The sequence below is a fragment of the Lycium barbarum genome, chromosome 3 (genome assembly GCF_019175385.1).
Source record: "Lycium barbarum isolate Lr01 chromosome 3, ASM1917538v2, whole genome shotgun sequence".
In the NCBI taxonomy this organism is placed as follows: Eukaryota; Viridiplantae; Streptophyta; class Magnoliopsida; order Solanales; family Solanaceae; genus Lycium; species Lycium barbarum.
In genome coordinates, this window is record NC_083339.1 from 141394782 (window position 1) to 141411792 (window position 17011).

Below are 17011 nucleotides of genomic sequence, written 5' to 3' on the forward strand. Positions count from 1 at the left end.
CCGAATGCGGAAGAAGAACGAGTCCCTCGGACTCGTATGCGATGTTCATGCATAAAACGGAAGAAAAAGATTAGTATATAATCGATGAATAAGGTCAAACATGTAAAATATAAGTTCAAAAACATATCAGTAGATTATGTATATAGTATGTATATTTAATATATATATACCTCATATATATACATTCATAAGGATGTATTGAAGGCTAATATTCTTATGTAGGTGTTTACTAAGATATACTAGTCCTATACATACTTATACATAGCCAACAGACAGCAACAACAACCCAGTGAAATCCCACATCGTAGGGTCTGGGGAGGGTAGAGTGTACGCAGACCTGACTCCTACCAAGGTAGGACGGCTGTTTCCGAAAGACCCCCGGCTCAATAAAAGCATAAAGAGAAGTCAGATAAAGTTAAGAGATTCGGATAAGAGATTTAAAGCGATATGGAAATGAAATAATGCACATAGCCAACAGAGGGAAAGGAAAAAAGAAAGTATTATGAAGCTTCCGATGCACACGGTCCAATCCTTAGAAAACAGCAATTATTAGGCTCATAACCATAACTGTGAACAATACAGCCATGAACAACCAATAATACAGCCATGAATAACAAAGATTGCAGCCAAAGAATATAACACTTTGAACCAGCCACTAATTATGGCGGAAAACAGATTTCGAACACAGTAACAGATGGTACAATTCGACAGCAGCAATGCCTTTAACGAGTGACAATATTTGGCTTCACAACTAGTCAAAACATTACTTTCAAAATGCCACAACCAACAAACTAAGTAAAGCATCCACACATACATCAAGGCAGAAACACAGAAGGACTGAGTTGGCCTATCCAGGAAAAAGCAAGAAGATGCAGAGGTGTTCGTTACAAGTTTTAGACCCATTTTATTAGTAAATGAAAGTATCCATAAGGTGCAATCTTCAGAAAGGTTCCGACAAGGGAAGACATTTGAAACAAAGCATCGTTGGTTTAAGGGAATCAGCATAGACTCTCATATTTAACAACAAATCCGCGCTTAAACAGACATGTAACACAACAGGCCTTTTCTGGGTTAAGAGCTACCATGGTGATTATTTAGCAACTTATACGCAAAGGGAAGAAAAGGGTGAGGATAGCATATAGGCAGGTTGAGATATTAAGATCAGATAAATCGCTTTCAGGCATGCAAACAAGTATCACTCTTTCTAGACAATAATGCCATTATTTAAGATAGTCAAAGATGATAGTTTGAGGCAGCTTTAGGATAATACAAAACACCTACTGAGTTTAAGAGGGATATTATGGTATTCAGGTCCATTTTTAGTTCATAATCTACAATATTGACAAGGCAATGCACTAATATTTACAGCAAAATGTCATCACTGCCAGTGGCTTACAATACTAGAGCAATAGCAAAATATCATCTTTTAACTGGAGGGAAACATATGATTCAAACAGGACATTAACTACAATAGAGTTATTGGACCTTGCACATTTCAATTTTTATGCTTCAGCTCTGTGCATTTTCTGTACATTACACAGGCAGCATGATCTTATGTTTAAGTATTCCTGAAAAACATATCTCTAACTACATGAAAGTTCCAAATATCAAATTAACAGAGAATCCATATCCGCAATGCCACATTCAATTACAGGGGAGTATTCAAAACAATTCAAGCCAAATGACTGCTAAATAAGTCCAGCTATTCATCCACCAATGAAGACTTTGTAAGAACTTAGGCAGACTCATTACAGATCTGTAAACAAGTGAATATTTAAGCTAAGTAATTTGGCCTTAATGAAAGTCTCGACATAAGTAGGAAAGACAAAGTAGACATAAATCCCCTATGATGAAATAACCACAGACTTAAAACTCATTTTAGTTCCTCAAACCCAGCATTTACCAATTCAGGCTATGATACAAGCTTCTCATTTAAACCAGATTTAAAGAAAGAAAAACAGTGCTCTCCTAGGATCCTACAGAGTATTTAAAGCAACATATAAGTTAACAGAATAAGGAAGCATGAGCAAAGGTAGGGGAAACTGGCAGCAAACAGATTGTATATTTAATGACCATAGGAAGTCTGTTTCATCAATTTATATCATACATATGCCTAGTTATAGTTATGGATTATCTAGCTTCCAGGATGCTTAAGAATTGTTGAAGCCTAAGATAAACACATAATCACCTTGACACATCTTAGTCAATTCCTAGTTCAGGCCAACAAAATAACTCTGGAAAACATACAGGGTGGGCACAAACACAGACCTACACCAATGATAACCTACTCATTTTTTACTTGAACTATCGTGGAACAATCTCCATTTTCTTTAGCAACATCAAATCCAATCTATGTGAATTATCAATCATGTGCATACCTAACATTAACCCTTAAATATGCAGCAACAGTCACTATTAGTGGATTAAAACACACATGAAGTCTAACAAGGGAGATATTACTACTAACATCATATTCTCAACATAACAGGGGATTGAATCATTAAACAAAATGACAGAGAAATGCAGCTAACCGAGACTTTAAACTAATTGATATATGAAACATGAGCTAAAACGAGCATAGTGCTGATCAAACTAATCATTTAGCATGCTTAAATCCCAAGAAACCTAAACTGATATTAGCATGTAAGTAGGAATTAAAATGCTCTTTATCATGACTAAAGTTAGCAACTAGGACAATGTAACCAAACAAGACTAACACTTAAACGTATATCTGCCCGATTCATACTAACACTTATCATAACCAATTAACTTAGTACATATAAACAAAACAAATAAAATGCTAAAAATATACTAAAGGAAGGAAGTATGCTGACCTTCTTCGGGTGCAGCGAAGTAGGTGCGAATCTTCGATCTACACTCGAACACCGCCAAATCCGAGCTTGCGATGCTCGGATTCGCAGTAGCACCAAAGTAAACGAGAATAAAATTGATTTGATATTTTGATTTGACAATAAAACAAGATTGAAACTGCTAATAGAACTCGTATTTTGGGGAATTATAGGCGACTAAAAGACTAGTATTTTAGAGCTTTTCGGGGTTTTCAAAAACTTGTTTCAGAACTTTGATTTTCAGAGCATTTTTGCGACTCGAAAGCCCTATTTTGTAGGGGATTTATGGGGTTCAAGAACTCGTTTTTTGTAAGGGGATTCTTAGGGGGTTTCCAACTTTGATTTCTAGGGGATTTCTACGCCTAAAAAAACCTGTTCTTGGGGAATTTCATGACTGAAAAAAAAAATCATCCGGGTTCTTGGGGGGAGTTTTTCCAATCAAAAATCCTCTCTCTTGGGGAATTTTACCAATCCAAAAAATCCCCCCCTTTTTAACGATTCAACCCGCCACTATTTATAGGGTTTTGCTTTGTGTTGAAGAAAGAGAGAAGGAGGAGCGGGGGACAGAGGAAAGTGGGGAACAGAGGGAAGTGGGAGCGGCAGAGGCGTGGGAGAGAGAGGAGAGAGCGGCTGAAGGAAAGGGAAAGAGGGAAAAGATTAGGGATTAGGGTTAAAAAAATATAAGGGGATGGGCTGGACCGGGTCGGGGGGAAGGAATGGGCTAGACCGGGTCGGATTGGGTAGTGTTTAGGTAACGGGTAACGGGTATTGGGATGGGCAAATTAAAAAAAATGGGCTGGTGGTTTGAAGATGTGGGCTGGGAATAAAATGTGGACTGGTCTGAAAATTGGGTTGGGGTGAATTAAAATGGGTAGTGGGTTATGAAAATTATTTTTTGGGTTAATCCGAAAATATTGGGGGTGAATTGGGCTCGTATTTAAACTAATGCTATTAATAATAATAATAATAATAATAATAATAATAATAATAATAATAATAATAATAATAATAATAATAATAATAGCTAGTAACTGTAATAGAATAATGAAACACCGATATTGATAAGAGGCTAATAATTATAGTAAAAATATAAATATATTTCTTAATTTACCAAAAATATTAGAAGCGTAAATAGGTATTTTGGAGGAGAGGCGGGACAAAATTGGGTGTCAACATTAATGTGTCCATTTCGAAGGATGCTTGATGATCATCACCCTCCGGCCTCGCATTGATAAGGATTTTTTTTTTGGACTTCTTTGTTGGTGACAATATTTTAAACATAACTACACATACAATTATTATATGCATTTTTCTATCTAGTTTGGACTTGTAGAAAATTAATTTAAATAACTTCAGTTATTTTTAAGAATATATAATAATTTTGATATAATATGCTTGAACAAGGTCTATTTAAAATATGAAGAAAAAAAAACATTAAAATAAATTGTGACGATTATTTTTTTCGTAGCAAAAGTTTGACATATAAAATAAAATGTTAAGACAGTTTTCTGGGCATTACAAATTGTTCCACAAATATTTGATTATGAGCTATTAAATAAGAGAATCATAATGTTGAATATATAAAGTTTTTTGTATGCGTTGCATTTATTTTTTGCATTTATTTTTATCATCAGTATTACAAAGTTATTCTCAAAGCTAAATAACAAATATGCAAAGTAATCTTGCTATGGGAAAGCACATGATACATTATCTAAGGGTTCGGGGAATTAGTGATCTCAGGATGACGCTCATCATAATGCTTCTTGGCGTCACATGTAAATTCTGGTACTCCATCTCTACATCTGCTCTCTAAAATTGTAAAATAAACATCGTATTGGCTTTCTTCTATTGTTAAAAAATTAACGCAATCTGAAAGACAGGCATCTTCTATTGATGGAGGGTATACTCTACAATTTACTAATGGCATAGACAATATAAACAAAAACATACAAATCTGCTCCAATGTCATCATCCGATTACAAGCCATTATTTTTTTTCCCTGCGAAGAAAACCAATTATCTAATGATGTTAGAAATTTTAAACACAACTTTAAGCTAAGAATTTATATAAACTAGAAATATTATATCAACAGAAAGTGCACTCGACATGTGTATTAATTACCACTTCAATTGATTAATTAATTGATCAACAGTGGGGTGTGTGTGTGTGTATATTACGCCTAACTTATGAAGCATTAAGCATAAAAGAATCCTCTCAAATATTAAAAATCGCATTGAAGGTCATTTTTTCTCAAAATATAAAATACTTTCAATCAAGCACGAAGGCTAGCTCAATTTTAGTTCCTAAAGTGGCATTTCAATTTGTTTTACCTGCTCCCAAATGCGTCATCGCCCTCATTTCTTCAATTATTTTGCCATTCCTAATTTTTTTAAATAGAAATTTAGAGCCATTAACATAAAAATTTCTCTATTGCATCCAGTACACAAAATGCAGCATTTTTTTAACACTCAAGTGTTGATTACCAATTACAAGATAATCGTGACCTACAATTTCAAGTATAAAGAATGGAGATTTCGTAAATATTGAAGCACATATATGAAGAAGCAAAGTGGCACACAATAATAAACAAACAAACAAACACAAAAATACTAAATAAATAAAAAGAGAATAAAAACATTTGTGCTTACCCTTTTGTTTTTGATAGTACAACAATTTTTGGTTTAAATTGACCTTTTCCAAAGACATGGTTAAAGGTTATATATAGATTAGAGCAATAAATAAAATTTAGATATGTAACGCATGCAACTTAAAGGCAAAAAAAAGTTCATGAATTTAGTTCCTTTTCACGCAATTGTTTCAGAAAAGACATTAATGAAGTTTCATTAATATGAAATTCTTTTGTTGAAAGCTCAGTAATACCACATACTTTTTTAAAAAAAAAAATGAACGATGATTGTATGGCTTAGTTAAAATTCCTTTCTACTAGATATTGAATTTCGCTTGTAACAGCTAAAAGGCCTAGCTAATCTTGTGAGAACTCCAATATTCCTGTTCCCTTTTTATTTTTCTTACCTCCAATTATCGATCTTTTATAAGTAAATAATCCGTAGCAAGTTATAATCAAGGAACCTACTTCATCATAATTACTTAAGATTTAGTTTGTGAAATTTAATTTAATATGTCAATTATCTTATACAAAATATTAGTTTGTCTAACTCTCTGTAGCTATAAAGCATTGAAGCAAAATTAATTATCAACTAAATTCGAGATGAGGAATAATCTTTATTAGTAGAAAGTAATATAATGATACGAGGAACAAGTTATCGTTTTCTGTGATGAAACAAAATGGGGGTGAATAAAATCTTTTAGCAATTGTGTATGTACTCCATCAAATCTTTCCTCCCATCTTTTGATGGGCCTGAAGTTCACATATAAAGACTACCTACACTATGTTTTCCACAATCCAGGTACCTCTTTCCAACATAATAACAATTACCAATTGGATTAAACAAAATAAGATAGAAAAAAAATTGAATGAGATGAGGAGCACATCCCTTGACGTCCCCACTCTCCAACCCTCTGTGTGTTTTTTTCCAAGAATTGACGTCCACCTTCATCTTTTGCAATAATCCATGATGAATTTTGTGCCCTTGTATTAGCGACATAGGCCCAACCAACCATCCTGGGTATTACAGTGAGCACTGGAGCTTCCTTTCACTGGTCGCAGCCTCGCAAACCAAACTAGTACTCTGTCCGGGGGGAAGTTTCACTTAAAAGCTCCACGGGTGGGTACTCCATCCATGTACTCTTTCTTTCTAGCAAATCTAGTGTGACAACTGCAAAGATCTCTGAACATGCCCTGACCTCCCAGGATTTGATTGTGTATTTGAAGGACCAAGAAGATCAGATGTCGCTGGCAACGACCCATCAGCTGTTGTACCAACATTCTCATTGAAGGAATAAAGCACCTTCCTCTCAACGATCATAATCCAAGTCCTTGGCATTCTTTGTTGTTGATCGCCTAAGTAGTTTTCCTCCATCATCATACCAATCAAGGTTCTCACAAGGAGCAGGGAAGATTTTTCCAATAACTCGTCCTTGAACAAAAGAACACTGGAAGATACGTTTCTTCTTGTATGTTATTCCTACGGACATGTCCTGAAAAGTTACATTCTGAACAGGAATCTCAGGGCTCCCGTAAATACGTGCTGGTATTCGAACTCCTTGCCCACGAATACCAGTAAAGCTTATATCCTCAATAACTGGAAGAGCTTTTGGATCATAGCCTTCATCAGGATGCTCATTGTAGTCGGTCTTAATTACAATGCCTACACGAACATTCTGTAGGGTCAGGTTGTGGTAGATAACATGTCGAATATGACCACCCCTGCCAGGGCTAGTCTTAATTCTTATTCCTCTTTTTGAGTTCCATACAAGGAGATTCTCCACTATGATATTTGACACTCCACCAGACATTTCACTTCCAATTGATACTCCAGCACTGTTTATAATGAGCAGGTCAGTCAACATTAAAAACCAAAAAAGACTCACACTCTCAAACGCACACTTACTCTAGCAATTGAAGTGAGAAAACGAAGATAACTTTGTAACCTTCGGTTAATGATGACAAAGTTGTAGATAATTAAAACCCCTTAATGAAAAAACTGCATAGATTTAGTGCAGCATGGATTATGCACCTTTTTATGTGGGCAGATCCAGAGAGGTAATACAAACAGGTAATCGGGATTTTTTTGCAGCAAGGAGTATAATTGACGTAATTTAATATAATTTGGAAAAGATAATTACCTAATCATTGAGCGCACTATGAGGTTACGGATAGTGATATTGGAAGACGGCCGGGAATATGCAATTCCATACTGATCCCAGCCACTCTTGATTGCTACTCCATCATCCCCCACGCTTATATAACTATCCTCTATCACCATATCCACACATGAATCTGCATAGGCCAAAACATAAGATTCATCTGCTCAATATCTTTGTCTTAAAAGATATGATACAAAAAAATATGCACTAATAGTTCCAGTTTACAACCCCACGAGTCTCTCTTTCCCAAAAATGATAACCCATGTCAGATTTAAGATTCTGTATCTATAGTGAGATGATACATCGGTTATCCCTTTATAAGAAAGAGAGTAAATCTTCAGAAAACACATCAAAGCTACTACCAACTAATAAATATTACTAGCATGTAAAAAGAAGTAGATTTTGCTTAAGATACTCGTGGTCAATGAAACATTGGTTTGGAAAGTCAACAGGTGAAGGGTAAAATCTGCTGGTACATGCACATAAATTATGACTATTCATGATATTCCACGAGTGAACATTTTGAGGAAAAATCAATTTCGATAAAGCATATATAAGCATTGAATTCCTATACAGTACTTCCTATAGAACTCTTGACAACTATTCTTGATATCACACGAGTGAACCTCTTCGAGGAAAAAGCAATTCATAGAGCATATGTAAGTATTTAATAGTAGTCCTACACAGCACTTCCTATAGAATGCCCACAGAGCAGGTTAATGTGAGCATTTAATGGAAACTGATGTCAAAAAAAGCCAACATCCAACTTACAGTTACAAGCCAAGGGATCAAAAAAGGCATGAATAACGAATTATGGAAATATGGAGAACTCACCAGGGTCTATTCCATCAGTGTTTGGAGCGTCAGTCAATGGAGCCAGAATCGTTACATTTCTTATAACAACATTTTGGCAGTCGTAAGGGTGAAGAGTCCAGAACGGAGAATCACGAAATGTAACATCAGAAATGTGAATGTCTCTTGACCACATGAGTTGAAGAAGTGGGCCCCTTGTGTGATTCAAAAGTTTTTTGCGGTATTTCTCCCACCATGATCTGCCTTGTCCGTTAATGGTGCCATTATGCCCTGTTGCATTATTGTTTAAACAATCAGAGAAATGTTTTCCCAATTCTCAATCAACTTTCCCTGATGAAATAATCCCTCGTACAACAAGGGGTTAAACTTCCACAATTCTGTTAAGGTATTACTACTTCACCTGTTATGACAACATCCTTAAGATTTTGCCCATGGATTAAACTTCCATAACGCGGGCCACGGCGTTCTCTTCCATATCCATATGACGGCAAAGGAGGCAGTAGTGGCCAATAGCTCTCATCCTGTTGCATGCATTTAAACCTTTATAAGTTGGCAGCAATACATGTATCACCTTCAACCAAGCACATTTGCCTATACTGTCGTATCATAATAGACCTAATTATTTTTGGGATGTGACAAAGCAACACACTTTGAAGTTACTTTCAAAAGAAGGAAATTAATGAACCCATGTTCAAAAAGTTATCAATTCAAAACCATCAAAAATTAATAAAACTTCGAGACAAGATCGCACATCTAAGTGTTGCAGAAAGTCCAATGGCAGTTGAGTCTATTGGCAGCCAACCGTTATAGACATTTAGTATAGGAATGTCAGTAAGCCACAGGAGCAGATGCAAACAAAATGCTTGTTTTATATGCATGTCCACGAGAAAGTCATGTATCTAGGGGAAAAAACAAATGCAGTTACACCTATCACAAATGACCAAAACTATGCCTCTATGCTAAAATAAGAAGATGGTACAAGAATGGAAGTGATCTGTGCTTGTCATTTATATCGGAATGCAAAGGGTAGGTCCTTGCCTAATTACACATATTCAAGGGGAAAAAATAACTATTAGGACCTGTTCTAAATACTATATATCTTAACATTTACTAGATTCCTCCTATTACAATTCCCCAGTATTTGCATAGTGCTTTGCAGTAAATAATACTCTTTTTAACTTTACACGTGAGACTACTTCTGAGTCGCGAACGTCCACCATTACATAGCATGTTGAGTTATCTTTTATTTTTATTTTTTATGAAAGCATGTTGAGTTATCGGCAACCCTAACCTAGGAACAATCACTTTTATCCAAACCCCAGCAATGTCCACTAAAGGGGTGAATATCAGGCTTTCAGTTGCAAATAGAACTTGAAATACAACGAAAATGAGTAAATGACTCCTTTTACTGGCAGGGGCTTTATTCACTTAAGGGGTCGTTTGGTTGCTGGTTAGGAAGGGAGTTATTAACGTATTATAACTAGCATAGCTAATACTATGTTTGATAGCTTTTTAGTTGCTTTATATAAAACTCCGCACAACAAGTACGGTGTTTGGTCATCATTTTACAATCACATAAATAAAACCTTTTATAAGTTATTAGTCAATTTATGTATTACCTTTTGCAGAGTAGAAGATGCAGGGGCGGAGCTAGCCCTTCGGGCGTGGGTTTGGCCGAACCCAATAGCTTTTGGTCCGAACCATATATTTTGTATTAAATTTTTTGTCAAATAAGTACAAATTATTACTACTATTAAGAACCCAGTAACTTTAAAGTATTAAAACTCTGAACCCACAAGCTTCAAATCCTAGCTCCGCCTCTGAGAAAGATGGAATAACTAATACAGTACCTGAATAATTAAACCTTGCATAACTAATACCTGCATGGCTCTAGCATGATGAATAATCCATTTCATTCATGGAGTGGTAGTCTTAGACGCGTGACACCGTGGAACTATGACAGTAATATAGTTCCATGGTCAAGGTCTCTTTGTTTACTAGAACTAGTAACTAAACGAAATCAATTACGTATATAAACTACTTACATCAATCCCAAGAATAACAGCATTTTCAGCAAGAAATAACGTCATATGACTTGTAAGATTAAACGGCGCCGTAAGCCAATAACCAGGCTCAACATTAAGCTGGCCTCCACCTCGCTTCTTAATTTCCAAAATTGCCCTCTCAAATGCCTTCGTATTTACGGTAACGCCATCACCAACAGCTCCGAAATCAGAGAGATTGAATACTAGAGGCCGTAGGTTCGGGATTGGCCTCGGAATCGTTACCGAACCTCGATATATAAGAAGGCGTTCAACTGCAGTTCTTTGCCAAGCGACGATTAGAATAAATCCAATGGTCCAGAGAAGAGTAAGAAGTGTGTGATGAGATAATAGAAATGATGGAATTAAACGCTTGTATTCAAGTTTCCGGTGTTGGAGTCTGAAGGAATCTGTCATGTTTTTTTAACGAAAGTGTATAAATTTGATAATAGGAAAATGGAAAAATGAGATGAGTAGATCACAGCTTGGAGTAGTAGAGTGGAGAAGAGAGATGCCTTTTGATTTTGATTTACATAAATGGAAAGGACAGTGGGGCAGTTGCTGCGTGGTTAAGTCGGGAAAACTGACAATTTATGGGCTGGAGCTTCCGTATCGGACTCTCATGGGCTTGTCTCATTAAGTTTAGTTGGGCTCAATTGGGCTTCTGTCATCTTATTGCTTTTATGATTGATAAATGTAAAATTTACTTGGTATAGCTTACATTATTACCTATTTATGGAACATAACTAAACTTTACAATAATTATATTTAGTAGCTAAAATATAACATATTTACTTTCTATAGCTACCACTTTTTTATCACTCATCTGACAACTTCCCACACCTCTAAATTTAAGCAAAAAAAAAAAAACGTCCCTCTCTCCTATCCTCCTAAATACATGCCATTATGCCCAATATCCCTTAATTTCCTTCAATTTTAAATCAGTTTTATAATAGTTCAACTTCCTTGTTTATCTCTAATTAACTACTCATTAATTTCACTCATAATTCAAATCTAAATCCCAAAAAAAGGTAAGATTCTATACCGATTTTTACGTTTCACCGTGTATTTAACGTATATTTTCGTTTTTTTTTTCACTTTGGATTGATATTTTAATAGTTTTTTTTCATATATATTTTGGCTATATTTTTAGTTGTATTTTGATTATTATGTTCAATATTCCTTATTCTGGTTTCTTTTGACTATATTTCAAATATATTTTTAATATATTTTGACTATATTTAGAAAATTTTCAAAAAAAAAAAAAAGTTGTAGTGAAAACGTTGTTACCTCAATTATGACTATATTTTAATTGTATTTTTTATTATTACGTTCAATATTACTTATTCTGGTTTCTGTTGAATATATTTCAGATATATTTTTCATATATTTTGACTATATTTTTTAAAATTTCAGAAAAATAAAAAAAATAAAAAAGTTGCAGTGAAAACGTTGTTACCTCAATTATGAACTCAACTTGAATTCGATATTTCAACAGATGACTTCAAATATATATTCGTCGTTTAAAACGAGCTCTGTTCACTGGTTTGATATTGTTATTTTTCAAAGTTTTTTGATGAACTAGTTTTTGAACTTTTTTTTTTTGGTTAAAAATATGAATGTACTTTTTGAATTCAAATTTGTTTGAATTTATTAGCTGTTTGAATGAGATAGGAGATCAGATATGGAATGGGAGGATATTTGCGTGAATCAGGGAACATTAAAAACTGATTTTAATTTAAATTGGAATAGATTTTGTTTCCATAAATATAGCACTTTCAGTTTTCTCAGTGTGTGTATTTCCGTTATATTTATCCTATATTTAAGTCGACGCATCTACTAGCTAAATATAGGTCCTCTAGCTACGAATTGTAAATGTAGAATATATAGTTATAGGTTGTTAGAAGGAGCTAAAAGGTAGCTATTTGTGAAAATTTCACTTGATAAATAGGTTGAGTTCACAAATGGCCTCCGTAAGGGGGTGATCTCGATTATTTGACCGCACTTAACAATTGTTTTAAGAAATAGCCTTCGCTTCAGAAAATTCGCTAGGTAAAGTTTTTGTTACCCAACATAAATTAGTTTAATTAACCTTTGCCCATCAAGCATAAGTTCAAACTTTTGATTATAAGGCAGAAATTCAAGATATTTCAACCCATGAACCTATTTAATTCACCACAAGTTCTGTTTTATAGACAAAAGCTAGAACTTGAGCTTTATGGGAAACATAAACTCTTCCCAGCGAATCTTTTCAAATTAAAGTCATTCTGTAAGATTTTTTTAAGCGGGGTCAAAAATTCAAGACGGGACACTCTTGAGGACACCATGCGTCATTTCCCGTCGTTAAAGTAAGGCACTGGGTGATTTAAAATTTTAATGACCTTGTAGGTGAGTGGTTTAACCTTTTGACCTGCTTGTTTTAGATGCAAAATTTTAAATTTAACAAGTTTTAACTGGAAAGTTTGTTCATAGACCGAGCGGGGTTCAAAACTTCCAACTCATTTTAAGGTCATTGGGCGTAATTTCCTGTAGGACACTTAACCGAGTAAAATTAGAAATGAATTGTCTAAGTTGCTCTTTCACCTAAATTACCAGTGGAGAATCTTAATTGCCTGTTCCGAATTGGTTTTCTTGCGAGAGAAATTTTCATAGAAATATATGCATTATCATTGGATTTCAGTAATGCTAAGAACAAGACCTCATCTCCTTTGTAGATAGTCCTGGATGAGTTACTACCAAGCAACTGCCAAAATCTTTATGGCTTTTACGAGGTTCAATTTTAGATTGCTAGTCATTTATATTTACCAGTGTAAAGAGTTCCATTTCAGATCCTCAGCGGCCAGCGCTGTTTAAATAAAAATTGCAACGGCAAAAGAGATCCAACATTCAAACCCCATCGTCACGTGTAAGAGTGAGTTCACATGCAGATGATGGCGTTTGGACAAAGCCAAAGCCAGAAGGGCATGAATTGTTAATAGTACAAGAACTTTTGACTTAAACGAAAAAGTAGCTGCGAGTATTTATCAAAGCCTAACTCACAAGCAAAGGTATTAAACGCTAGCCAGTAGTGATGTCAAAACTCAAAAGTAAGACCCGCAAGCTGTCGGCCACGAGGTACTAGAAGTCTCAAAGAATGATAATTTTGCTATTGATTTTTTTTGTTTTCATTTGCACCTAATAATGCTATCTTCACTTTACCATACATTCATAATCACATTGTCTTTTTGGTTCATTGTCCACAACAAATGCTACTTAACAGTCGGCCAGGCCTGACCAACATCCATGAGCTTTCGTCCCAAAAGAGAGACTATTCACGGATGTCAAACAGTTTCCCAGAACCAAATTATACATTTTCAAGAATACAATCAAACTAATGATCACCCGATAGACCCAAAGAACCTAAGGAAACACTATGGATTGCGCTTTCTGCCCTTCAGAAGAAAAAGAAATATCATAGACTAAATATTTATTAGCCAGAAGCCATCGATTTGCTAAAAGAACTTAAGTTTTCCTTTGCCCATGTGTGCTTTCCCATGCTCCACAAAACATGCTGCTTTTTGAGTCCCTGTCAAGCCAGAACACGAGTCACCAGCAGCCCCTAGAGTGACTGCAAAGTAAAGATAGATAGTGCAGAGAAAAGCTAGGAGGCCAAGCGCAGTTAGAAGGAACCGGTGGCGCTGAAGTACTGTTGAACAGCTCCCAAGCTCATTACCACGGGAGCATTGACTCTTCTTTTGATCAATAGTTGAAAATGCTGTCTGTGTTTGTGACCTCCTATGAGGAGAAGTTATTATGCTGTCAAGAGCCATAACTTAAACAGTTAATCTTTGGCAGCCGGTCACAATTCCTGCACCAACCAATTCAACATGTTAACTATTATGAGTGTCAAAAGAAAGCATAACTCATTCAGAAGTGTTCACCGACTTGCAGACAGAAGTGAAAAATCTACATCCAATGACACTCACCCAAATAACAAGAAGAGAGAAAGAAGGGTAAAGACAACATAGTAGGTGTACTTATACAACTGCCTGGCAGGGTTCATCTCAAGCAACCCCCAATCTATATAAGTAGACCATACAAGTGAGCTGTAATATAGTAAACTAAAACAGAATATGAATAGTTTATGACAAATCAAGAAATTACAGAAATGGTGAAGTAAATGGGAAATACAAAGGTTGACAACAAATAGGCATGCTGATGTCTTCCGTCCGTCCTACACCAAAACTGGTTACATATGCTAATTTTTTTGTGTATGGAGTGAGACCAGGGAAAAGATAGATATGTAAAGTACGAAACACAGGAAGAAAAACAATGGGGAGAAGACAGGATAAAAGATCATTATTTGCTCCATTAGCTTTTGATCACTCTTAACAATAACATGTTCTACATGAGATTCATTTGTATTTTACTCGGTTCAAGATCTATTTTACTGAGTGTGGTTCCCAACACCATCTATCTTATAAACGAAGGGAGAGATTATTAACATGCCAAAATACATCAAATGAAGCAACACCATCAGAGTGATCAATATAAAGTAAGAACGTGCTGGCGAAAAATAAATAATACTATAGTAGCTGAAAGTTTGTAAACGGATTCAAGTGCACCCACAAATGTCCAAATCAAACCATCTCTATATCAGCTGACAGTTTGTAAATGGATTCAATAGCACCCACAAATGTTCAAATCAAACCATCTCTATCTAGAACCAATGTTTGCAACTGAGATGATAGGGGCAATTAGGTGACGTTATTCAGGCATTCAAAATATCTTCTTACATACACAGCATCTATAGTGACTCCTGTAGCCACTTCGACTGAAGTCATATCACTGTCGAATTATGGAAATGACTCAAAGATTCTTCCCCACCATTACATCCTTCACCATTAAGGAAAACTAAAACAAAGACCTAGCGGATGTCAAATGCAAAGACCGACTTTGAATTGAAGAACTAAACTCTCTCTCTGTGTTTGAAAGTTATGAACCCGAGCACAGAAATTCAAATTTGCTTATAGCATGTTCTTCAGCAGTAATTCAGCGGGTTAGCTTTACAAGACAGTAGAGCCAACAGAAGTTACAGCTAAAGCTTTAATGCAATGCATGTTATGTATCATTCACTGAGACTTCCAAATATTTTCACATTAAAAGGTTAATTGTACTCGATTTTACCACTTTGTGAAGCAAGTCATAACTTTGCAACTCATCAACAGCGAACACAATCTAATTAGTTCACATATCTATCTCCAAATAGAGAACAACGATCTCCGTAAATCCTATAATCTTAATTCCACATAATCGCTATAATCACATGGATCTAAATTTTTAGACTACTTATAACCCTGTTAGTCAATCGAACAACTCAAAACCTAAAATCAAAATGTTCGCGAAATTGCTAATGGATGAGTACAGCAAATAATCAAATTAACGGCGAGCTCAAAAACGTTACGCAAGAAAAAAAAAAAAACAAATCAGATCTGCGAAGCGAAAACATCTGGATGCTCATAAGAACGAATAAACCAATGCAGGCTAACAGAAACACATATATACACATGCGAGAGATCAGGAAAAGGACGATACGTACGGTAGAAGAAAAAACGAAGGAAAGCAGCCGTTTAGTCGATCGGAATTCGGAGCAAATATGCGGGTTGAAGCAATTGTCCCTTTTTGTTATAGCGATAATGATTGAAAGTGATTAAAATAATCCTGATTTTACACGAAATAGTATATCGCCGGCAATGTAAGAGTCGAGCTTCCCTCAATGAGAGGAGAGGTGCCGGTGGCCACGCACGTTCTCGATGCGAGTAGCATGAGACAAGGAGAGAGAGATTAAATTGAGATTTTTACGCGTACCAGATATGGGCACTTTATAATTTCGGATTCTTTTTTGGCGAAGCTGGAATATAAATTGCTGTTTATCCGCCCTTCATTTTGACCCTTTGGGATGATTCAAGGGTCGGATCTTCGTTTTAGCATCCTGTATACTCCCCTGGTGCGCTCCATGTATCCTTAAAAAATTATGAACTAATTTGACTTTTTTTCTTCTTTTCTCTTTCTTTGTAGTAGTTTCTATTTCGAGAAGATAATTTGACCTTTTTCGAGATTTATGATCTTATTGCCCATTTACACCTTCTACATCTATGATAAAAAAATAGAGTTCTTTGTTTTTGTTTGCTTTATGATAAATACAGCTCATAAGCATTGATGGTTAACATTGTACTAGTATTATACTATTATCTTTTATATACTTTTCATGCATTGTCTATTAGCAAAGAAAATTATTAGTAGTAGTATTTTTGAAGTCTAGACTTGGGATTAATTTTCTAGCATCGTCTGTAAACATATTCCTGCATGATTAATTCCGGTTAATTTATCAATAGATATCCCAGTTTCCGAGAAACTCATTTTGTCTTTTGGGAGATATATTTATCTTTTAATTCGTAGAGACTTGTTAAGTTGTTATAAAATTGTGAAAGGCATTAAATTATATGCAATAAGACTTTATTAGAGTAAACTTTAATTAAT

At 35.2% G+C, this 17011-nt stretch overlaps 2 protein-coding genes across 3 annotated transcripts; both read right to left on the reverse strand.

The window, feature by feature from the left end:
- Positions 1 to 6136: 6136 nt before the first annotated feature.
- Positions 6137 to 11050, reverse strand: LOC132633102 (probable polygalacturonase). The gene is made up of 5 exons (XM_060349322.1): positions 10496 to 11050; positions 8851 to 8971; positions 8472 to 8720; positions 7617 to 7770; positions 6137 to 7311 (listed from the first exon to the last, which is right to left on the reverse strand). The coding sequence occupies exons 1-5, from the start codon at positions 10907 to 10909 to the stop codon at positions 6786 to 6788; spliced, it is 1464 nt and encodes a 487-aa protein (XP_060205305.1). The 5' UTR covers positions 10910 to 11050; the 3' UTR covers positions 6137 to 6785.
- Positions 11051 to 13616: 2566 nt separating this feature from the next.
- LOC132633103 (uncharacterized) lies at positions 13617 to 16504 on the reverse strand. 2 transcript variants are annotated; one of them, XM_060349324.1, is made up of 2 exons: positions 16340 to 16504; positions 13617 to 14339 (listed from the first exon to the last, which is right to left on the reverse strand). In XM_060349324.1, the coding sequence occupies exon 2, from the start codon at positions 14299 to 14301 to the stop codon at positions 13984 to 13986; it is 318 nt and encodes a 105-aa protein (XP_060205307.1). In that variant the 5' UTR covers positions 14302 to 14339; positions 16340 to 16504; the 3' UTR covers positions 13617 to 13983. The 2 variants fall into 2 exon arrangements, with proteins under 2 accessions (XP_060205307.1, XP_060205306.1); XM_060349323.1 differs by lacking the exon at positions 16340 to 16504 and adding an exon at positions 16071 to 16333.
- Between the last annotated feature and the right edge of the window lie 507 nt (positions 16505 to 17011).